This window comes from Oreochromis aureus, linkage group 1, assembly GCF_013358895.1.
Source record: "Oreochromis aureus strain Israel breed Guangdong linkage group 1, ZZ_aureus, whole genome shotgun sequence".
Classification (NCBI taxonomy): domain Eukaryota; kingdom Metazoa; phylum Chordata; class Actinopteri; order Cichliformes; family Cichlidae; genus Oreochromis; species Oreochromis aureus.
The window spans coordinates 10,664,856-10,690,045 of NC_052942.1; the positions used below are offsets into that span (position 1 = coordinate 10,664,856).

General features: G+C 39.2%; 1 protein-coding gene across 1 annotated transcript; it reads right to left on the reverse strand.

The window, feature by feature from the left end:
- Positions 1-23,389, reverse strand: hsd17b12b (hydroxysteroid (17-beta) dehydrogenase 12b). Its single transcript, XM_031751488.2, has 11 exons — positions 23,048-23,389; positions 15,479-15,525; positions 13,530-13,605; positions 12,650-12,757; positions 12,310-12,374; positions 10,986-11,030; positions 10,013-10,047; positions 5,991-6,072; positions 4,834-4,899; positions 4,504-4,653; positions 1-1,172 (listed from the first exon to the last, which is right to left on the reverse strand). The coding sequence occupies exons 1-11, from the start codon at positions 23,223-23,225 to the stop codon at positions 1,065-1,067; spliced, it is 960 nt and encodes a 319-aa protein (XP_031607348.1). The 5' UTR covers positions 23,226-23,389; the 3' UTR covers positions 1-1,064.
- Between the last annotated feature and the right edge of the window lie 1,801 nt (positions 23,390-25,190).

Consider the following 25,190-nt stretch of genomic DNA (forward strand, 5'->3'; position numbering starts at 1 on the left):
TTAGTTGAAAAAAGCATTTTTATTGACGTCTGCAACGACAGTATATCTTAACAACATTTAGATTACTCCAAACAAAGTAAGTAAAATGTGAGACCACTACTGAATAAAGTCAAAAACCAGAAAATAATGTCAAGGAAATGTCAGATTAGACTTTTTTTTCTGCTTCACTTCATCTTTACATGGGGTACAACATTTCAGCGAATCCAAAACTGAAAAAAAAAAAATAATGAAACAGCTGTAAAGATGGAGATAAATGTTGATGTGACCCACTTACTGTCACACACACAACATAGGAAAAAAAAAGCCACCCGCTCATTTATCGTGGAATAAAATACATTTTTGGAATTTCAAGTCTGCTGTGAGAATGACACGGAAACTCAATCATGAATGTAAACAAAACACATTTTTAATATTCTAACCATCACAAACTCTCCCTCTATCCTCTTCATGTTTATACACACAATGTATAGTTTTTGAATAAGCATGTGGTACTTTTCAAAAGAAAGGTGCGTTTGCAGTCGACAACAATGACGGAATTAAGGAAGTTTTTAACATCACAGTAGAAATGGTTGAAAAAAATAAACTTTTCATAGGTCTTGATAACTCACTAAGTGCTTTCAAAGCAGTAAGCGCCTCCGGTTTTTATTAAGCAGCTTGAAGCTAGTCCACAAACTCACAGGAGGTCTGAAACAACAGACACGTCCAAATCTTTTAAATCTTCTCCCGCGGGGTTCATTTTTTGATTACGCTTTGCAGACAGATGGTTAGTTTTTTTTGTTGTTGTCGTTGGTTTTAGTTTTAACATTAGTGTCCCATTCATTAAAGCTGTTCACTTAGTAAACAGCAACGCTTTAATCAATATTGTTTGCACAACTGTTTGGATTGAATGCTTTTAATGTGGCCAGATACTGCCTCACATCATCTATGAGCTAGCAAATATCAGAGGGAGACAAAACTGAGATGTTTGCCCAGAAACTGTCACGTTCGTCTGCTCGGGTCCGTGATGATGATGATGGTAGTCGGACGAGTCGTTAATCCCTCTGTCTTGGCCACCACCGATCCGTCTACCCCTGCTTCTGCTTCTTGAGGTAACGAGCGCGCTGGGACAGACCCATCCCCATCAGGTAGCTGTTGAGGATCTTGGCTGGGAGCAGAGCTGTAGTCACCCAACCCTACAGAGGGAAATTACATGGTCAGCTGGTGGCATTTACAAATAACAGATTAGCATTCATTATTAATTTCCAACCCACAGGAGCAACAAATGTGGCGAGCACGCTTGCGCGCAGGAAAATTCCGGCAATTGTGCCGTTTTAATGCCTGTGCCCTTTTCAAATTATGCTTGAACTACACGCCTTTTAGTACAAGTCCCTGCAATAACTGTGTATTTTGCATAAAGATCATAAAACCATTTCAGCATTATGCAAATCTTTTCTCACTGATGTCATCAAACGCTACATAGACAATCCCATGGTTCCTTTATAGCCAGTTGTAAAATTCTGTCTCTCTCCCCTTTGACTCTATGGGTAAATTCATCTAATTTGCATGCTATACATCATATATTAACAGGCAGCTCAAATTAAACTAATACAATCGTTTCTGCTTTAGCCACAAAGTCTGTTACCTTACCTTTAAAGACAACAGTATCACACTGATTTCAATTATGATTACAGTAAACTTATTTTACAATCAAGGAACAGTTTAAGTACAATGAGCATTTCAGAGACTTAGAAACACATCCAGATAATTACTAGTAATTTCCTCTCAGTTTTTTTCCTTTTCATTTTTCATGCTTTATTTACTTTAAAGCTGAAATTCATTTCTTATCTAAATTGACATATTATTAAAACCGAGGTGGTTGTAATCGTGGCAAGCCAGTGTGACTTTTTGTGTCAGCTTGAGGACAAAGAAAATCACACTACGGCCATCTGCATGTGCCAGTGAGCAGCGTGTACTGGACCTCCTCCACTGTGTGACAAAGACAAACCCTCAACTTGTGTGAGGAGGATGAATGAGTTGCAGAGAGACCGATCTGGCAAATACGTCGGGTGAAAACGACTGCGTTGATGTCGCTTTTAAGCGGGCACACACAACAGTTCAGTCACCGCCGCTGCCACAAAACGTCATGCTTCAGACAACCCGCTTACATTCTGATCCCGAGGGAAGGATTCACATTTCGCAGTAGGGATGGGAATCATTCAGTAACTTCCAAGTGCTTATTATTACGATACATTGCCTTTGATTAAAATGTTGATGCACTGCTGCAAGACAATCACCAGGTGACATCATTATAAGCAGGATTACACGAGTCTGTCCAAACTTCTGACTGGGACTGCATTTACTGTATGATGCACTGCTTTGTTATGTCAGTATCTCTAATAGTTTTCAACTTCAGCTTTTCCTTGCGGCCCAACTTTTGTTCACTCTCCCTCATTTACTATTTAGGTGAAGAGTCACACAGTCATAACACTGGTAAGTCTAACTGGTTGGGTTGCATGCTTTATCAAAAACACTGTTGGTTGTCACCAGCGTATCACAAGAGGAAGAAATATGATATACTGTAATACTGACAAGCCCTGGTAACTTCAGTTTCAGGAATTTGGGCTCTTCTCTCTCGATTGTAGCCAGAGACCTGGCTCACCAAGAGTGATGACACTCGATGTGAAAGTTGGGCGAGCCGATACAATTTAAGTTCAAGGTCCACGGTGAAATAACTGCAAACCTGCAAATGGTGAGAACGGGGCTACCAAGAGGGAGCTGTAATGAGACAACACTGAAGTGAGTATAACTCAGGTATAGGCTTTGATTCTGCACACGCAAACCTTTTCACTGCACCTCATACAGGAGCTGGAGGCAGAGAAGAGTTGTGCTGACTTTATCTTATCCACAAAAAGAAAAAAGAAAAAAAAAGAAAAATCTTCCCCAAGAATAATGAAAGCGTACTTATGCTGATTAGAATTTATTGACCACCTGTATGCTCTTAATAGACCCTATTCTTATTTATATGCACATCAATAAACAAGATCATTGATATTCATGTCACACAGTTCACCGGTGTACAGCACAGCATGAAGGAACTGTAAAGAGAAAATGACTGCTGCTCTCAGTGACCTCTGCTAAAATGAAGACGCCTCCGAAAAAAAAAGAAAAGCAAAACTATGTTTGTGTTTCCATCTCATTTCTGATGCTCATTTCTCTGCAGAGTAATTGCAGTGTTAGGATGCAGACAATACTGAAAAGATAGCCGAGCATCCCACTCCATTATTTCAGAGGATGTTTACCTTTTGACAGATGCTTTAGCAACTGTTGACACAACATTAATTCAGTGAATGGAGATGAGCCTGTAGGAGGCTATTTTGTATAAAGTGAAACTGCTGCCTGATGGGGTTTCAGTCCTGTTGCCATCACATACCTTGACTACCTGCAGTACAATTCTCGCTTGTTATCGTGAGTGTTACGCTGCAGCAGATCCATTACTACTACAGAGAAACCAGTTGTGTTAAAATAGCATCGCTTTTATGTGCTCCAGCTGTGCTCCCCTATCTTTTATTGTCATTAAGACTACCATTTGCCGAGTAAGAACTAGCCTGTCGAGTCATTTTAAGTTCCAACTAACTGAAGCACTTTCAGCGGAGCTCGAGTCATTGTCAGCAGCAGGTTTATTGTACACACAAATGTCAAAGCAGCTATAGCATGCCAATATTGTTAGTCATGGTTAGTTACTGCCAGCCGTTAAAAGAAAAGCTAATCCATCTGCAGATACAGTGAGGATTTTCTACTGTGCAAATGAAATGCATTTGATTTTTTCGTTAAATTGGTTACACAAATCTTGGCTCCTAAGCCAACTAAAGGTGTTTTCAAAACACATTATACTGCCAATATATTCGCTCATCTGCCTTCACCCACATATGACCTTGACTGACATCCCATTCCTAGTCTATATGGTTTAATATGATGTGGGCCAACCCATAACAGCTTTAACAGCTTCAACTTGTCTGGGAAGGCTTTCCACAAGGTTTAAGGAGTGTTTATGGGAATTTTTGGCCATTCTTCCAGACGCATATTTGTGAGGTCTCACACTGATTGGACGAGGAGGCCTGGCTTGCAGTATCCGCTCTAATTCATCCCAAAGGTTTTATATCAGGTTGAAGTCAGGACTCTGTGCAGGACAGTCAAATTCTTCCACACTAAACTCTCTCATTTCCACACCATAATCCCCTCTCCACCAAACTTTACACTTGGCACAATGCAGTAAGAAAAGTACCGTTCTCCTGGCAACCGCCAAACCCAGACTCATCCATCACATCGGCAGACAGAGAGGCATGATATGTCACATGATACGTCAAAGTCAAACTTGTCCTGGATTTTTAGTAGATGATTCTATGGTATCAATTTGAAAAACCTGCAATGCCTCGTTAATGTCTGCGCAAACTTTGGTGTCCACGCTGCAAAAAGATGATACCAAGGCTGAATAAATTATGCTCTAATTTACACATGAGAACTTACCATTATGGCATGAGGCAGGTAGCCATTGGTCTGGGTCTGTAGCCCCACAGTGTTGAGCTGAGATGCAACGTAGCGCTCTGGGCTGGGCCTGTCCAGTGTAGCCCGTCGGATTTTACTCAGCTTAGTCGCAACAAAAAATGGCAAAACACTCTGGAAGAAGAGAACAACGAGATTATAAGTTACAATGTGTCAAATCGTGTAACTCTAATGTATCAATACAGTAATCAGAAACGTGTTTTTTTAGGCCTGAAGTCCTATGAAATTTGCATTAATAACTACAGTTATGTCTATATTAAATATGTGGGTCTTTAGCAGTGGTATAAACTTTACCTGAATGATGATCCCCTTACTCTTGTATTCAGCCTGCAGTCCTCGTGAAAAGTAGTCCACAAATGCCTACATGAAATAAACGTAGGTCATTAAATCACAAAGATCTAGAAAGGTGGCAAAAAGGTGACACTGAAAAGATCCTTTAAACTGTCAAAATTTATTAAAAACATATTAAAAACGAAATTGATGAGTGACCGTATCAGTCAGGGGTCGGCAACCCGCGGCTCCGGAGCCGCATGCGGCTCTTTAGTCCTTATAGTGCGGCTCCGCGTAGTTTTTAAGAGTCAGGTCAAGGCTCCAACAGCCCAAAGGCGATATAAGGGTGGCGGCTGACAACAGTTTTTGTTTGCTACATGGATCGTTTTAGTTCAGGTTGGTGTCTTTCCTTTTGTTATATTTCTTTAAGAGTTCAAAATGTGTTGATTACATAAATATAATTTAATTTTCTCTGTAGCACTTCATGGATTTCATAAGCAGCACACCTTAGTTGTTCACACAAAGCATAAAGATAAAAAACAATATATACAGTGTTATCTTCATTTTAGATGTCAAAAAGTATTTGCGGCTCCCAGTGTTTTCTTTTGTGTGGAAACCGGGTCCAAATGGCTCTTTGGGTGTAAAAGGTTGCAGACCCCTGGTATCAGTGGTACCAGCAGACGAAATTATCAGCAAACTGGACAACAAACTCAAGATTTTGCTCAGGCTAATTTTAGCTGCTTATTTAAAAACAGCAGCAAAGAGCGGTCCAGCACATTGATGGGACCCAGGATTAAGACAGCAGTTAATTAACCAGGAAAACTGTGAACAGCAGGCTGTATTTAAGGTAACAAATGCACATAAGACCGTGATAAAACATTATGATGCCACATGTTCCTATAAACATTTAATTGGTACACTACCTCAGGACCTGAGTTAGTCACCGACTCATTTATTTTGAATAAAAACAGCAATTTTTTTTTTTAAACTCACTTCATCCCTTCTTCTAAATAAATATTGGACAAACTTCTATCACCATCGTCAATAAATTATCAGTACGCTGGTCAATTAGAATAATTCATAAGATGAGATGGATTCCTCTTCAGTACATGGTAAGCTGAGATGAGTCCAACTTCAGTTAACACTTTATGAAAAGGTCATAAACCATGTAGTGCAATTACCTTGGAGGCAGAATAGACAGTAAGAAGAGGAACAGGGTACATGCCGCTGGCGGACGAGATGTTGAGGATGGCTCCCTTCTTCCTAGAAACAGCAAGACAAGCCGGTGCTTTTTTTAAAGAAGATAATTACGAGTGAAAAGAAAGATGTGCAACAAACACTTCAATCCCTGGGTAACAAAAGAATACGGTAGTATGTGTACTTGCATGCTGAGCCAAAACTGCTCTTGCTGTACATCAAAGTGGTACTGGTGGATACAGATAGGATCAAAGATTTCATCAAGATACCTAAATGTTTACAATGCGGGGGAATAGTTCAGCTGTAGCCTGCGGTGCTTGCATACAACATTTCATTTAAAAATAAATAAATAAATAAATAAAGATCGATGAAGGAATCATCTTTCTATTATAATGTCTAGCAGTTTGCGTGACCTATCCCTTGTGGAATTATTCAGCCACATTAGTCAACAACAGCCTACGATCAAGCATGCGGCCCACCGGCTTATAACAGCACGACACATTAGCATACACCAAGTGTGCCAGGACTTATTCGAAAATAGAAAACAAACCAATATGCCTCAACAGAGCGCCACATTTATTGGGATACATCTATCATGACTTCTATTTCCAAAGAACAGAAGAGGAAATCCAAGTTCTCATATACTTCTGTGAACTTTTTCCTGGAGCTGAATGACTATATGACACACAGAAGGGGAAATAATTTGATCCCCTGCTGAATTTTTAGCTATGGTCACTTCCAAAGAAATCAAAAGTCTCTTTTAATGGTAGTTTCATTTAGAAATTAAAAAAACAAACAAACAAACAAAAAAACACATTACATAAAAATTATGAATTGTTCTGCATGTCACTGAGTGAAAAGTATTTGATCACCAAGCAAAACACGATGATGTAATTGATGGATTTTGATCCACTCCTCATTACAGAAACTGTCTAAATCGTTTGGCTTTTTAGCTATGTTCACTTTAGAAGACAGAAAATATGTTTAAAAATAGGTTTAAACTGAGGCATTTTCCTGCTTCATGAAAATTATCAGCTCATTCTGAAATGAATGCAGCACATCTCAAAAAAGTTGAGCTCGGGCTGTGTTTACCATTATTAGACATCCCCTCTTATTTTAACATTATGTAAACATCTGGAAACAGAGGAGATCATCTGCTGGACCTTTAGAGAAGAATGTTGTCCCACTCTCATCTAACACTGGATTCCAGCTGCTCAACAGTCTCGGGTCTTCTTTGTCACATTTTGGTTTTGTTGATTCCGAATTTTTTTGTCATGGTGAAAGTTGTGGACTGCAGACAGACCATTACGGCACCTGAACTCGTCTACTATGAGGCCATGATGCTGTTATGGATGCAAGAGGTGATTTGGCTTTGTCTTGCTGAAATATATCAGCATTGTCTGGATGGAAGCAAATGTGTATATACCTTTCAGCTTCGATGGTGAAAGCTGCTAATTCAATAGGCACTAATGCACACCCGCACCATCAGAGAGAAAGGCTTTTGAACTAAGCACTGATGACACACCGGATGGTCCCTCTCTTCCTAGATCCAGAGGATACAGCTTCCATGATTTCAAAGCAGAATTTTGATTCGCTTGACTGAAGTGTTTTCCACTTTGCCTCTGTCCATGTTAAATAAGCTTTGGCCCAGAGAAGAGAGAAGTGTTTCTGGATCATGTTCATATATGGCTTCTTGATAGAGCTTTAACCTGCATTTGTGGATGGCACGGTGACCTGTGTTCACACACATTGATTTCTGGAAGTGTTCCTGAGCCCATGCAGGGATTTCCATGACAGAATCATGCCTGTTTTTAATCCAGTGATGCCCGAGGGCCCGAAGATCACGGGCATCCAATATTAATTTTCAGCCTTGTACCTTGCACAGATATTTCTCCAGCTTCTCAGAATCTTTTGATGTTATGTAGTGCAGATGATGAGATATTCAAAGTCTGTACAATTTTACACTGGGGAACATTATTCTTATTCCTCTGTTCAGCTTCACTTCAGAGAAACTCTGACTAATATGCTCTGTTTTTTTTAAATATGTGATCAATCATGTTACTGACCTGTTGCCTGTTAACCCCATCAATTCCTCCAGCTGTTTCTTTACAGTGTCACTTACTTTCTCGGTATTTTGCTGCCCCATCACAACTTTTTGGAGGTCTGTTGGCATCAAAAGCCTTTTTTTTGTTTCAATATTACATTTTCTTTGCTTAAACATTCAAATATTTTCAATGTTCTATTGTGAACAAAGTAAGTTTAATAGATGATTCTGCTTTTATTTACATTTTACACAGCAGCTAAACTTCTTTGAAAGTGGGGCTCCATATGCACCAAGTAAATATATGAATTCAGTGGTGCTAAAATTTCCAAAATCTCATAACATGAAATGCCCAAGACGTCTGAAGTTTCTGTTTTATTGCAGCTGGTAGCTTCTCTTTACCGAGATAAAAATACTGGCGGCTGCCAGTGGCACCCCTCGGCCTCCTAGTAGATACACTATGGTATCAATTTCAAAATCCTACTATGCCTTTTTTTGTTTTCATGTTAACACATTCAAAAGATTTTAAGAAAATTTGACCTCCGACCTCTAACTTTGATGTCAAAGTCAGGTTTGAATTCAAAGTTTTTTAGTAGACACACCCATGGTGTCTATTTGAATTGTCTATTTTCAAGTTATTGCATTCACAAACTTGGTTTTCCACATCTCCCTGGAGGGTGCGATACCCCATCAGCCTCTTACAGCTGAGCGGTATAAAGAAAAGAAAAGGTTTACTTGACTACACCCACTGGACTGTCCAAAACACAGTAAAATGCAAAAATAAAAGGAGCTCAGTGCAGATATGAGAAAGAGGATCACAGAGTTACAAAAGTTACGACCTTCTCTTGAAAAACTGAAAAGTCCAAGATCATGAGTTCAATCAATTCTACACATACAAGTCAGTAGACAGTGACACCTCTTTGCCAAGTGTTGAAGAACTTAAGCCGTCACACTCAGCTAAGAGAAAATTAGGTGAGATGGTCAGACGTAACTCAGAGACAGACACTGACTCGGTGGTTTCTGGAATCTGCTGGAACAGCATTGTGTTTTACATCACTGTGGACTAAGAGGCTAGAGTCTAACTACAGGTTGCAGCTGACCACACAGACAAGAAAACGCCTGCTGGAGGAACATTTTATGGTCCGATGAGACTAAAAAATTGAGCTGTTTTGCCACAATTATAAGAATATGTTTTGGAGCAACGCTGAGGCACTCAAGCTAAAGAAAACAGCATAAACTGTCAAGCATTGTGGTGGGGGTAGAATGTTGCTGTGCGACTCTTTTGCTGCTAGTTGAACTGGTACATTTAATAGAGTGGATGCAATAATGAAGGAAGCAGACTACCTCAGAATTCTTTAGCATTACCTCAAACCATTAGGACACTCAAATGGACGTTTGATTATGACTATAACTCACCTCCCTAACTAGATTTTTTTTCCCTTCCATGCACAAATGTGTATGTTACATAATCTCACAGCCCCAGAAAAAGAACAATTCACTTATCGAAAGCCTAATATTGCCATGTCATTTGCTCCACTGTGTAGTCGAATAATAATAAAGTACAGGTAAATCTCAGCATCTTTTCACATCATTCCAGTATTCTGCCACATTTCTTCTGTCTGTGATTGTATACAAATGACCTTGACTGGGATGTGCTTCAATATCTTCTTTTGTTGCCTGGAAGAGGTTTCCCAAGAATCCTGAATCTTCCAGATCTAATACTTTAAATATCCATTCACCACTACCACAGAAATCCCAGTTTAATCTTTCACTGACCACACTGCTGGTTGGCAAACACAGCGCCCTGTTACACAATCCCACCGTACCGGCCTCCCACGTATCTCGCAGCAGGTTCACCCCATCTCTCAATTAACTTCCAAAACAGGTGCATATCAATGATCAGGATTCACTGCGTTGAACCTTTTATAGATTCGCAGACAACGGTGATGTATAAACACAACTTACCTCTCCACCATTTGTGGTAAAACAAGACGTGTCATCTGGAAACAGAAAACAATGATAATGGGAAAAAAAAGGCAGAGAGAGAAAAGGTTAGAAGTGGGTGATGCAGAATAAAAGCATGAGACAGACAAAAACGGCTATTGTTTGTGGGTTGTACGTGGAGGAGTTCATCCACATTCGTAAATGTGTGTGTGCATGTGGGTGGGTGTTGTGTGAAGAGCTGGTCGGGGAGACAAGAGAAAAGAAATGATAATGATAGCAGAGGGAGCCGTTTAAAGAAATATTGAATAATATAAATTAAGTGTTAAGAGAGAGGGTGGACTGTAGTTGTTGCTCTGGGAACTGCTGAACACGGAGAACTGGGACAGAAGTGACTCCTTATGCTTTATGTCACTGTGTTGTGCCAGTGTGTGCATGTGTGGAGGTCTCGGTGGTCTGTGGGACTTCCTGACTATGGATCTATCTAACTAACCATCCTAACCATCTGAATCCACCTTGACGGCTTTAATTACTCATTCCACAGTGAGCACACCACGGGGAAATGCATGACAAACATTTGTGCATCACGAGTCCACAGCGTGCAGGTTGGGACTGAGCCAGACATTTAAGATGAGCGGTCTACAGCAGGCATTCACGCTGACTATCAAAAAGCACCCTGAAATTCTGTAAACACACCTGAATGCTATTTTTTATTTGTTTAAACACGTGTGCCTTTAAGTAAAAACTGGAGGAAAGAAAAAAAAATCTGAGCTATGTCCCAAGTAGTTGTATTGATCCACACAAATTCAATGCTGTAATTACCGCTAAAGGTGGCTCTACTAAGTATTAGCTCGCAGGTGGAAATACCTGCAGTGCAATCATGAATTTCTTTAGTAGACTTAATTTGTTTTCACACTGACATTTTAAGTTTTTTTCCCTCTCTGATAACCTGTTAAGGAAAAAAAAAACTTAATTACTTGAATATAGCAACACTCACCTGGCACACTGATGTTATGTTAATGTTGACCAGGGTGTCAATGAACTGAAACAAGAAGAAAAAGTGGATTAGTACAGATGGTTACATTTTGCACTGGTGCACGTACTTGTAAGTAGAATTGTAAACATTATTGGCAAATGAGGTTCGTTTTGTCATTTTTAAGCCTTTTTAAGTTAAAAAAAAAAAAGTCTGTGCGTGTGTGCGTTTACATCTAGTGTAACTGACTCGCCTCTGTCAGCTCATCAGACACATTCACACAATCCAACAATCGTGGTGCTTTTGGGTCAGCTCCAGCACTCTTTTGAAACAAGCCAAGTTTCTTTCAGAAGGGCCGTGTAGTTTCCAAACGGGCCCTCCGCTAGCTTGGCACAGCGTTAACACTAGCAAACTTTTCCTGACAGATGACACACTCAGGCTGAAGGCTGTTGATATCCCTGATCTGAATAAATCCAAAAGATAGAAAATATCACATAAGCTAGCTATTAAAATGTTTTTATTTATTTAAATTGGATCTCTTTTTATAGGTGTAAGGTTACCTGCCCTGGCAGTTAGCTAACTGTTTTGTTTTGTTTTCCTCCTTGCTGTCAATCACGGCCTTTGATGCATCATGCTATAAGAAATGTGACCATTCATGGAACTGCATACCTGGGATCCCTCTCATTTTTTGTTAGGCTATAGAATTTGCCTGAGTGGCTAAGATAGCAGTGATGTAATCGATTCCTTTTACAAAAAGCACTGCATGGCTGACACAAAATCCCAAGTTGTGCAGCAAATCACTTAGGAGCCACTGCTGTAAATGATAACATGATAGGGTGGAATCGTAAAAAAAGTATTCTGTAACAGTAAAAGAACTATTCACATGGAAGAAATACCACGCGCATTCTTTTACAAATTCTTTTACACCTGCTTTCAGCTAGAAATTCCTGTGCAACAGCCATTACTGACTTTATGACTTACAAAGCTTAAAGACTTCATGAATAAAAAATTTCCTTTCGTCTACTTAACACTTTTAAGAGGCAGAATACTGCTATGAGTGTAAAACTGTCCCACCTATACCGATCTCCGTTAAGGGAGAGTGAGACTGACGGAAACTGGACTGCTGTCTAATGCAGGTGAAGCGACCTAATCTACTTAACTTTAAATAGTAATACAAAATTTAGATTTTCGTCAATGCTACAGCAGTTTACAGAAATGGAGCAGAGGGTCGATATATGCAGTGGAATATGCAATCGCTGGAGAACACTTAAAGGGCAAACATTCATGTATTTTCATACTAACTATAATTTGAATGTGAAATACAATAATCAGAAAACTTGGAACTTACAGTGTCGACATTGGGGACGCTGAGGAAGAACTCGGGGTAAGGGTACGACATCCCAACATTGTTCACTGTTAACAAGAGAAAAAATGTCAGAATTGTCAAATCATTCAAAGAGATTAAGTATTTTATGAATGCAGGATTGAGTCTGTTATTCCTCATGTCAGTCTTCAGGGGGCAGTAAAAGGCTTATAAATTAACCCTTCTGAAAACATGAAAAACACAGTGGATTTCACAGCACTCTGTGTTTGTCAGCTGTGGTTGAGATTAGATTTGACGTATCATTTGACCGGCTGATTAACACTTATGAAAAGAGAACCGGCCACAGCACCTCCTGCAGTCTTACCCAGTACTCCAATCTCCAGTCCCGTGAGTCCTTCTTCAATCTTAGAGTAGATGTCAACAGCACTGAAGTCGGCTTGAATTGTTTTTGTTTCCACACCACATTTACTGGCTGAGGACAGAAGTATGCATTTTAATTTAGTATATCTGAGTCACAATGAAAGATACCAGAAAACAATACTCACAAATAGCATTCAGGAATTGCAAAAATGACTATTAAATAGTCATTTAGAAAGGAGAGGAAGGGGAAAAAAGTATTAAACCTTAAATTAATCATCAATGAGGTTATCCCTCCCTTAAGAGGAAGCTTTCATTTAACTGGACATATTCACTTTCAGCTCCAGTAAAAGATTTTACTGCCTCATAACCAAAAGCATAAGAGTCCAGCCGAAGGGCTACTCAGTAAGAGATCACTTGTGCTAAAACACTAAATTCAGTGCAGTATAATTTATTCTTTTGTTACTGAGCCCTAGTGTATTATTATGCAAGCTGTAAGATTTCAGATTCGGGACAAATGAGGCTCTAAAAGTCGCGGCCATACACATGAACTAAATTAGTTTGGTGCCTCTGGAACACAGGTAGGATTTGATTTGACTCTAAAGATGTTTTCACACATAAACTGTAGATAATTTCAGCTGAATCAGTGTGAGATATTATCCTTAGCTGCTTTTTTGTTTACTTCAAATCATTCTGACTAGCAGGATGTAGACTCACTAGCTACAATACACTGAACTACTTCCTGCAACGATTTTCACACTGACACAAATCACCAAGGCACACAGACATCGCACCGATCAGGGTGACCGATGCATTAAGGAGAGGAATATTTAACCATGTCCAAAATTTTACAGCGGTGAAACAATATAAACATGTGTATATCTCACCAATCGCCTTGGATACATCATCCAACTTCTCCTGAGAGCGGCTGATCAGCACGATGGCAAATCCTTTACGGGCGAGCTGCAAATACAAAAAATGAAGTATGTCAACAAAGTAAAACACCTGCACACTGCACGGACATCCATACTGATGATCAACATTTAACTGGTTCTTTGATCGGCTTTTACATTTTGGCACTGAGCTATCCTGCAATATTATGATGATATCAAAGTTATTACATTGAATTAATACAAAATGAATCTTGTAAACTGAAAATGCAACTAAACTGAAAATACAACTTTGTGAACCAAATGCAGATGAAAAAGCTTTGAAAAAGCAAAGTTTGTAGATTTTATTTTTGTTTTTGTCATTTGGTTTCTAAAAATGGAAACTCAAGTTAATAAATTTAATGGAAAATATAAGTGATTCTTATTGAAAATGATTCTATATCACATGTCTCTAAGGTGAGGTAGTATCTCAAAAACTCATAAACTTGCTGCAAAACAGACAATAAGTGTTTGGTCTCCATTGATTCACATTGAACCAGACTTCAAATCAAGGACACTGCTCTTGTTCACAGCAGTGGTCTGCCAACAAATATCCCTACAAGACCCAGTGTGTGCCTTAACACTAAACAACAGTGGCGTGGATGGCAGGGTCACAAGAGGAAAGTCACTGCACTCCAAAAACCAACGCTGCTGCCCAGAGCCAGTTTGCTAAAGATCACACTAGCAAGCCAGAAGGCTGTTTGAACAGAGCTCTGTGGGCAGATAAGAGCAAAGAAAAACTTAATTGTGTATACGAGAGGCGTTTGGTTTAGAGGAAGGGAAAATCGCTGCATTTGGGCATCAGGACCTTATCCCATCTCTGAAACATCATGGATTAGGCCTGTTTTGCTGCATGTGGGCCACGACAGCTTGCTGTCATTAATGGAACAATGAATTTTTAAATACAGCAGCAAATTCGAAAGTGCAATTCAAGGACATCCGTGAATGGAATCTCAAGAGAAAGTAGGTCACACAGTGCATCAAGACAAAGACGCTCTGAAAACTAGTCATTCTACAAAAAACAAAAAAAAGAAAAAAAACGAACAAGGGGAATAAATATGTTTTGAATAGCCAAGGTCTCACCCTCATCAAAAGATATTGTGGAATGGCCTGAAGTGAGCGCTTCATGTGAGGATACCTGTCCTCGAGTTCAATATGTAAACAATATATAAACATTTAACTCAACTCTCTCATCCAAAGTGTGAAGGACTGATCAGCAGTTACTCTAAACCAGGGACATCAGACTCATATTACACCGTGGGCCACATACAACCCACCTTGATCTTAAGTGGCCTGTTAGTCTAATGTAGTTGAACTACCCATTGTTAAAAAAACAACAACAACAAAAAAAAAAAAACACTTCTATAGTAGATACTGAAAAAACAGGAACTTTTCTGTAATCTAATTGTTTTATTTATTACTGAATTACTCTGGTGTAATATGACTAAGGACGGAGGGGGTCTTTATCAGAAGGAAGCTGTAGTACTTGTGAAAACAGAGAATCCTAAAGTTTCTTTCTTCCCATTTTCCAAAGCCATTTAGTGGACCAGATTGGAGTCTTTGCCAGGCCGATTCTGGCTCCCCAGCCTTGTGTTTGACACCCCTGCTCTTAACATTTAGTTGCAGTTATTGCTGTGCAAGATGGTCACACCAGATACAGATCAATCTTTGCAACTCACATGTGTCATATTGGGTCATTTTCCTAAATAAATAAATGTCAATGGTCATGCTTTTGTCTCATTTGTTTGGCTCTCCATGTGTTACTTTTTGTATAAATCAAATGAGAAAAAAAATCCAAAAGATTTTTCTTTGAACTGTACTCACCATCAGGTTGCATGTTTATCTATTACAGGCACACACTATTTTCCAGTACAACTTCATAACTCAACACCCTGGGAGACTCTTACCTCTTCTGCATATGCTTTCCCAATCCCATCTGTGGCTCCTGTCACAACTACAAACAAAGAGAGACTTAATTAGCAAGGAAACTATATTACCATTACTCGTGTACACATGTAAAAATATACAGCCTTTCTGTTATGCTCAATTGCATTGGATAAACATATAAAAAATATATTTAAAATGTATCACAGACTGACCCATTACCACTTAGTCACATTAATCTCTACGGGCCGTAGCTTTGACTCCTGTTATAATAGTGTTACAAGCAAAACACACTTAAACAGACCAAAAAAGACCCGTGCTTTGTAGCCAAATATATGGGCATATGAATGTAACTGATGTCATCCCAGGACCAAGTAATGAGCTTAATACACTTCTCTAACAACCTCCAAAGTTGAGGGAGATTTCGGAACTTAGATCCTGGGATTTGCTCCAATTCCACCAAAAGAGCATCGGTGCAGGGCGGTCAACCAACTGATGCTCACACTCAGCTTTTGTGTTCATCCCAGGAATGCTGGAGGCTAAGAGCAGGTCAGTCAAGTTGGCTTAAAACAAACAAAAAAAAGAACTATTTCTTAATGGGCCTGGATATATCTAAGGGGTCAACGTCATGCTTAGGTAGGAAGGGGCTTTCCTCAAACTGTTGCCAAACATGTATAGCCACACTATTAAACAGCACCTTACAGCAAGGTCGCTTATTGTAGCAGTAATGTTTCATTTATTGGAACTAAGGAGCTGAAATTATAACACTATGTAAAAAAGGAATTTACACATTTTTCAGATTTGAACTCTCGTCCAAAAGTACTCGAGGGCTGTCCTGTTGTGAAGGATTCCAGTGAGTGACCACTTCACAATCAGAGATGCTTTAGATGCACACTGTCAGTTTGAGGACCTGAAGCCATTCTGCCTCTTCCACTTTAGACTTGTTTTGTCTTTGTTGTCAAAACGTAGAAGCAAAAAAACATACTGCAGAAAACCTGAGCAGTGCTAGCCACCACAGATGAACAGCTAAAGAGTGCCACCTACAGGAACTTTATCAGCACAGAGATCTACTTCGAAGCATGACAGAATGCTTAACTGACAAGTGAACTGTCAAGAAATTGCTGTGTAGAAAGGCTAATTACGACCCAGCGCAAAAACCTTGAGCACAATAAAAGGAATTTACTTTTAAAGCCAAAGCGTTAAATGAGGGTGTAGACAGATGCAGTGAAGGACACGTTTGACAGGGAGCAGCTGAGGTGACTAAGGAGGACAAAAAGAGTGAGGGAGGGTGAGGGGAAAGAGGTCCTCTCTGTCATCAGTGGCAGTCGAGCGAGCAGATGCCCTGGAACTGCCTGGCACAAACAGCAGCGGCAGCAGGATCCTATTTTTAGCAATTCCCATCTTTCAGAAGGAACCATTCATCACACCTCTGGCTAAATATAACAAAAAAGCGGATGGGGAGTTGCGTGGCGAGTCGAAATGTTACAATATGTCCCTGAATGACCTGCAAGGCCCTACTTAGAGAGGAATACTTGCCTCGTCTTTTTGTAAAATATCGTTCTCGTGTTTTCAGAAACTGTCCATTATATTTTATATTCTTATTTTTTTTTTGTCATTTAGTCCCTTCTTACTTTTTTTCTTTTGCATTAGACTTCTGAAAGTAAAGTGCACTTAAGATGGGAATACTGCTGTGTGGGTTAGGTCAAACCACATCAGTGTGGTTGGGTGCACTGAGCAGTTCAGCCTCTAGGGTCTGCTAGCAGGGCTTTTAGGACGCTTAGGCTCATTAAATACTACATGCAAGGTGCACCGACGTAAGTGCAGTCTGTTCAGAACAAACTTCACTACCTGGAACCATTCATAGTCAACAAAAGATATGCACGGTACCATCAAAAAGCAATAGTCAATAAAGGTTTGTGGAAAAGAAAATGTTCTAAACTATAAAATGAGTCATGTTCTGTTCCTCCTTGGAATTCCAGTATTCAAACTACTCAGACTATTCATGAGAATGCACACTGATGATTTAGCTTTCGAGTTAAAGATAAAAAAAAAGGGGAGGGGGCATTTAAGCTTAAGTACTGCTCCACTGGGAACTGTCTGACTGTTCCTCCAGTGTGTTCCACCAGTGTTAATTTTGACAGCCAATATTTTTTTTAGTTTTAGACAGTCTTTTGATTAAAACGTCATTTAGTTTTAGACATAATTTAGGCATCCAAGTTCTTTCAGTTTTACTTGTTTAAATATCATATCAAGTGTAAAAGTTTGTTTTTACTGGTTGATCCACACGCTTTACAAAGCATTTTATTTTCCTTGACATCAAATGCAAAATATGTTTACTCTTCTCCTTTTCCCAGAAGCATAGGACCTAGCTGAACCCACCCCCTGGTTGTTGGGGGCAGATCAAATGTGGGCATTTAACTCGCCGCACAAGTCATTTCTTCTCACTGGATCACTTCCCAACTTTTCCGGCCTTACTACACAACTTAATTAGTTCTAAGTCTCATCTCTCTAGAATATTTTCATCCTGTTTTCATTTGTTGATGAAAGTGTCAATACACTTCAGCAGAGTTTTTGTCCTCATGCATTAGTTTTTATTTAGTTATTGACTTGTTTTTGTCAGACAAAAAATAAAGGTCGTTAACAAAAACTGAGACACAAATTATAGGTCAACAAAACTAACCATCTTCCACCCAACTGCACTTTCAACAGTCCACAGTTAAGATGGACCTGAGGTGCAAAATCCCATTTTGTATATTTTTCACATCTAGCAATCCTGGTTACAACACCTGTTAGTAACCATGCACTGCATAAACAAATGAATGTATGTAGCTAATGTTACAGCATAATGGTGCCCATTGGTTTTGAACTCTACATGTTAAAGTCTCAATTTAAAACATTTCAGCCCCATAGCATGTGAATCTATTTAGTTCGGCTTGCCTTAAAACAGCTGTAAGTGGCCATCAGAAAAACTGTGGAGTTCGGCCCTGTATTTTTTGCTCAAACTGATATCATCATGTTGGTATTGTTCTTGGATCAAAAAAACTAATGTTGGTCCAGGCTCAACACTGCAGGTGACGAATTACACTGTAGTAAAGTTATAGTGTTGCAACATGGAAACACCCAACCTATAGCCCTGTGACCCTAACAACGATCACACCCCCAATCCTAACCGGCCCCTTTTTGGGATTTTTTCCTGAGTGGACATCAGCAGGTGTTTTCCCACGTTGGAAAGCTATGCCATCATAAGTGTGACTGGTCAGATGCAATGTTGATCCTGGATGAATAGTTGATTGATTAAAATGTTGATCCAAGAACAACGCACAACACAAGGATATCAGACCAGATTTTTCAATCATGTTGGACTGGTGGTCCAACAGGTCATGGTGGTCTGGAAGATATACTATGGTCTTTACTGCCTCCTTCTGGTAGTACAGGTGGCACAAGGTAAAACATAGATTTAAACACAATAAACAGTGCAGAAAGATTTAAATATTTTAAACATTAATGTCCCCAGTGTGTATACTCTTACTCTAAGGACATCTTATATGTTGGGCAACATCATGGAATGCACCAATGCAGGAATGTGTGATGCACACATTTAGTGCAATTCCTTTTTAAAAGCAAGTCATCAGTTAATTTTTTGAAATTCTCTCCATATATTACCTTTATTTCAATGCCCTAATAATCAGCTGTGCTCAGTGTACATTAAGAGTCAAGAAGAGTCACTGACTCACCCTGTGAGACACACAAGTTGCAGATTTTGGATTTTCTATTTACCGTTTTAACAGAAGAAGGGACCATTGAAATTCAATCCATTTTCAAAACAGGATGAATTCTTGATTTTATTGTTGTGACACAGCGACTTATGCACAACGGCTGCAGCAATTTTCAATTTGTACATGTTCAAATGCACTCTGTGCTCTTTCTGGAATGTCTAATACAAATACCACCTTAAAAGAGTTTATTTTAAGCAAATGTTTTTGCTATTTTAACAATACTCTTCATTTGTTCTTGTGCTCATCCATCTATCTGCCCTTTGCTGTGCCCATTTTCCTCTTTTTGTGATTGTCTTGAGTGCAGATGATGCCAGGATGCCAAGCATCCTCTAGGGCTGCAGCAGAGCCAAACAGAAGGGAGGAGTGGAGGAGCAAAAGAGGAGAGAAAATGACAAACACGAGCACAGGGGATCCTGAGGGCAACTAAAAATAGCACAGGGAAAAGGAGAGGAGAGTGCAGGGGGAGTCTGGAGGCACAATGATGAGGAAAACGTAGGCTGGGTTATTTTTAGTTGTTTTAAGAATGAACTGATTTTTTCCCCTGTTCTGACTGCAAAAGGAAAAACATTTTACAGCTGAGTGCATGTTCCCTTCACTCAAATAAAACGAGGTCTATTTTAGGAACTGCCGTCTCTGGCAAATCTAGGTTAGACTGGCTAGGTGTTCCAATGATAGTGCTACTATGTGAACAACACTGGGCGTATGATTTGATAACATCTTTCAAGATATCAGAACAATAACCATTTTTCGTTTAACAAAACTGTTGTTTTTTTTTCAAAAAAAGTTAAACATAATGAGAATTTCACCAACAACTCATATTTTAACGCTTTAATTTCAGCATTTTGAAAGTCAACCATCTCGTGCTGAAATTGGGACAAGAGGATAAAAAGCTAAGTTACCAGATAGCAAGCAGGGTTAAAATGACACATGAGCCCATGGACACGACTGTCCAGGATGCTAGAGGTGAAACAGTGTTTTCTTGGCACCTTTTGCGCCCAGAAAACCAGTCAATTAATGTATGAATCACACAATCAATTTCAGGATAGTTACTGACGATGTATATATCCTTTCAATTAATTCAATTCAATTTTATTTATATAGTGCAAAAGCAGTCACCTCAGGGCAATTTATATTAGTAAAGACCCTACAACAATACAGAGAAAATCCCAACAATCAAATGAGTGCCTATGAGCAAGCACTTGGCAATAGGTGGAAGGAAAAACTCCCTTTTAATAGGAAGAAACCTCCAGTAGAACCAGGCTCAGAGAGGGACAACCATCTGCCGCAACCAGTTGGGGGTTATGGGAGGGAGACAAGACAATAAACACTGCCAAAGTGAAGTAAAGATTATATTATTATTCTAACTATTAATTGAACGTGGAGTGGTGACCCCTTATAGCCATGATTTCCTGATGTTTTTATGGCTGTTTCCAGCAGGGTAACGCGCCATGTTGCAAAACAAAAGTCTAAAATTTTTTCATACAGCTGAGAATGAGTTCAGCAGACTTCAGACTTGATGAATCCAGCAGAATACCTCTGGGTATTCTACTGGATTCATCAAGCAAGACAGGTGGTTTGTAGTGCAAATGTGCAAGTTGCAAATCTGCACAAATTGTGAGTTGAATCGCACCGATGTGGAGCAGAATCTGATGCCTGCATATCGGAGTGAGGTAAACCTATAAGCTTATATTTTATAAGTCATTGTCTCAGATAACATATGATTAGAATGTGTAATACCATCACAGCTTCCCTTTTCTCTCTCTCCCTCACAGTCTCCTGCTCTCTCTCACACACCAGTGAAATGCAGGCACCGCTGAACCAGAATCACGAGGATCCTGCGTCTCATGTAAAGCTAAGTTATGAATGGCTGTAGTCCCATTATATAATCAGGCCATCCTCTCAATCAAGTCCACTTCAGTGAGACAAAGTTTGTGAATGAAAGTAGTAGCCGAGGCTAACGGGCTCCCTTTGCCTCATTGCATATTCTGAATCATTTTGCATCTGGAATCCAAAAATATCCCCCCTCCCCTTCTGCGTTTCCATTTTTAGCTGTGCACAAAAAAAAAAAAAGATCAAAGGTGTCGTCGGTTCACCTCCCCCGAACATTTGGCTCCTCTCTAACGCACTGATGTGACTGGAGCTGCAAAGGCTGAGAAAGACGTAGAGTCCTCTGATTTTAGCGTTGAATCTTGAATTGTTGGAAATGTTAAAGAAGTCACGAGAATGTGTCCAAGACAAAAAGAGAAATATACAATATAAATATGCAATCAAAAGATTGTGGAATCAGCAAATAGAGATTGGAAAGGCATTGATCATACTTCTATGATGCCATATAAGCATTTTAATTTCAGGTTTTGATTTTCATTGATTATGTAGTTTTTTTTACTGACAGGCCCTACAGGTCCTGGGCTCTTCTGGGGTGCCTAAATGAATCATTGTGTAAAAAACTTCTAACTGTGATGTTGGTGTGAACTTTGTACACCAGACTTGCCAACACTGAAGCAATCCTGGCAGGCCAGTCTGTTCAAATTTCAAGGTTCAATCAGTAAGCAGGTAGGACAGATGGACAGCATTCAATCTAACTTCATAATCCCCTCAAGCCATAATCCAATGATAAGACTTGCAACTGTTTTACAAGTGATGACAAAAGGGCTGATCGTTCCTTCCACATTATGTATTTCTTAAGAAAAAGGCATCAAAGGCTTTTCTGCTGATTTACTAAAGAAGTCTTAGTGTGTAACAAGTATATGCTGAAGCAATATGGGACGACTGGATACGTCACAATCACCCCACCAAAGTGAAACATTAAGCAGAGCAGCCACAGCTGTGACACACCGCAACAACCCCAGCATGGACCTGCACCTGCTTTGAATTTGGATTGTATCCTAAAGTGAAGGGCACCAGCTACATTTTATTAAAAGGCCAAAGCTGCACGGCACCAAATCTGGTGAGAAAAATGTTCATTTTTCATGGACATCAGGCAATGGTAACTTTAAGTCATTTGTGCCGAATATTCTCCCTAAGACGCCGAAGGATGTTACGACTCGGGATAGTGGCACTGGCAAATATAAATTGCTTTTTATAGGGACAGTAGCAGGGCTTTTACATAGGACCTCATCTAATACAAGCCATGTGTTCTGCCTCAGTGGAGTTACTCTCACGGTTCATCGGTCTGTTAGCTGTAGCTGGTGATCTGATAATCTCAGTCAAATAAGATTTGTTAGCACATGTGAGACCTTAAACAAATTCAACCCTGGAACTAGAGATACACAGAATCCATATATGGATCAGATATCAATTCAATCCAAAATCAAAAAGATGGACCAGGTATCATGACATCAGACCAATCAATAAAATGTGTGTGGGGGGGGGGGGGGGGTATTTTTTCATCTTTCCTCTTTGATTTCAAACGATGGTCAAGTAAGCTGACACGTAAGCTGTAATAATGATGACAATACATTCCCTGCAATGTTACCAACTAATGTGTCAAACAGTACTCAGTTATAAAATAATTTATTATGGAAGTGACTTATAATACTTATAATACAGAATAACACTGTAACAAAGTTAAACAGAAAAAAGTTTAAAGCTCTACTGTTTAATTCTGTTTACATATCAGAAACAAAAAAAATATAATTTTGCACATTTCAATTATATGGTGGGGTTTGTTTTGTTTTTTTATGTTCAGACAAAGAATAGCTACTTAATACAACCGACAGGACAACAGGACAGAGCCCTCTATATAGGGCTTTGGAGCGTACCATTACTACTTGAATAAATAAAACTGGCTGGTAGTCTCCCCAATTTGTTTCTCACCTGCCCACTTTCCTAGTTTGGCGGGTGACAGGAGCCGTCCGTTGCCCAGCACCCACACCCTGAACCCGGACAGCAGTCGGTACACGGTGCACAGGGACAACCAGGCCGCGGTCAGAGCACCGAGCCAGAACAGCGGTGCCTCCACGGCCCGAAACACGGCTTCTCCGCTGAACGACATAGCTGCACTACACACTTCTGTGTCTGAACTGCGTATCTATACTAGTGCCTGAATTTATTGTATCTCTATTAACGTGATGACAAAGTGCTCAAAGTGCACATACATGCGTCAGCCAGAACCCCCTCCTCTGTTGGACACTTCCGCATCAGTGTTTGGCTGCCTGTGATTGGCCCGTTCTTTTCTTCTTCCTTTAATGCTTTTAAAACCCCCATCGCAACAAATGTACTCGTTACTACCACCTACTGTTCCACCACAGGCTAGAACCAAAACGACCGTCATGCGGCTAGAATGTCGATTAAAATATACGGGTTAAATTCTTCTATATCACATATTAACCTCCTACTTGTTATGTTGGCGTAAAGTAACAACTTTAATAATAAAGTATCACATTTCAAAAGGGACCGGTTTCACTTTATGAAGCATTACGGTTTAAGGATTTACTGACTTGGTAACATCATCTCAGTTTCTACTTTTACGTCCCTCTAACGTTTTTAATCTTACTTTCTTTCTTTTTTTTACCCTTCATCCCTTAATATTGTAAGCGTTATAGTGCCCTAACTCTACCTCTCATTTGCCCTTAGTTTGCTTTGCCTTCTTTGGTTAAAAATACTGAATCTTTTTTTCTTTCCACAAATAATAACACTAATACTACACCTTCAGTATTCCAAGCCATACCATGCTTCTGTTATTTCACGTGTTTTCTCTGTTTGTGTAATAGCTATATATGCATTTGCACATACCTTTTCTCCAAGTGTCACTTTAAACAAACATTTATTTTTTCAGGCTGAAGCTGAACATGCTTGTATTGTTCTATTAATTGCTCAGAATGTCCATCTTTTCTTTTTCTTGTCTTTTACATTCTTTTCTGTATTTCATGTATTTTCCCTTAGTACACTAAATGTGCTGGTTATGTTTCTAATCTCTTGTGGGGAAAAATGCTCGACTCTTTGTATTGTAGATTTTAATGTTTAATGCTCTCCCAGCTTAAGACTACATATATACATGTACTGTATATACTGTTATGTCCACTGGCAGCAATTTCAAAAGTGCTCATCATGGTGTCTCAAGTACACCGCAGAAAGCTTTAATGAGGACAGTGATTTGATCAGTTTTTAGTAGTCAATGAAAACACACATTCTTTTAATGTGTGTTTTCATATTTATGGAAATACTGTAGACTGAAAATGCAATATCAAAAACCCATTTCAATTTTACACCCCAAGTGTGTGTATTTTTTTCTCCCTGTTTTCTTTTATAAAAGTATTTCCATTTTATCATTATGCTTGCTTTTGTCTACACCTTACTGTTTTGAAAGGCAATTTAATGGCAATAGTAGAACTTACATTTTTTGGAGTGTCTTGGGTTTAGCAAATATATGTGTATTTTGTTTTTGAAATATAGTAAGAAATCCTGTTAAAAAAAAAAAAAAAACCTCCTTTACAGCATTTCTACCCCAAAAATTTGAAAAACAATTGTTTTGAATTTGTGGGAACTGTTTTTTAGCATCCCAGATGGAGGTGTAAATAATAAATTGTCTACAAAACAAACACCATGCAGGATCCTAATTTCAAAGATGCGTGTCCACAAATCCACTTGTGATAGATATTTAGTCTTAACTCTGCTTTTTTTTAAAAATATTGTTTTGATTATTTGTTTTATTGTTATGATTATTCTGATTGTAACTCCTTTTTGTTTCATAGACATGATGTGTGTAATTGAATCAAACTTAATATACAAACACGCACACATACGGAGTACACAGTTCAGCCAAGTGGAGCAGACATGAGAGGTCCATAATGTGAGTGTGAGCGTTATATAAGAGCATGACATCTAAAAATAGAAATGCAGCAACTGTAAACAGGGATCTAAACTGTTGGCTTTAAGCTTTCAAAGGATTCTGAATGAAAGTTAGATTAACCCAGCATCCCGCATGTAAAGTGCCCAAAGTGGTGACCGTGAGTCTGAT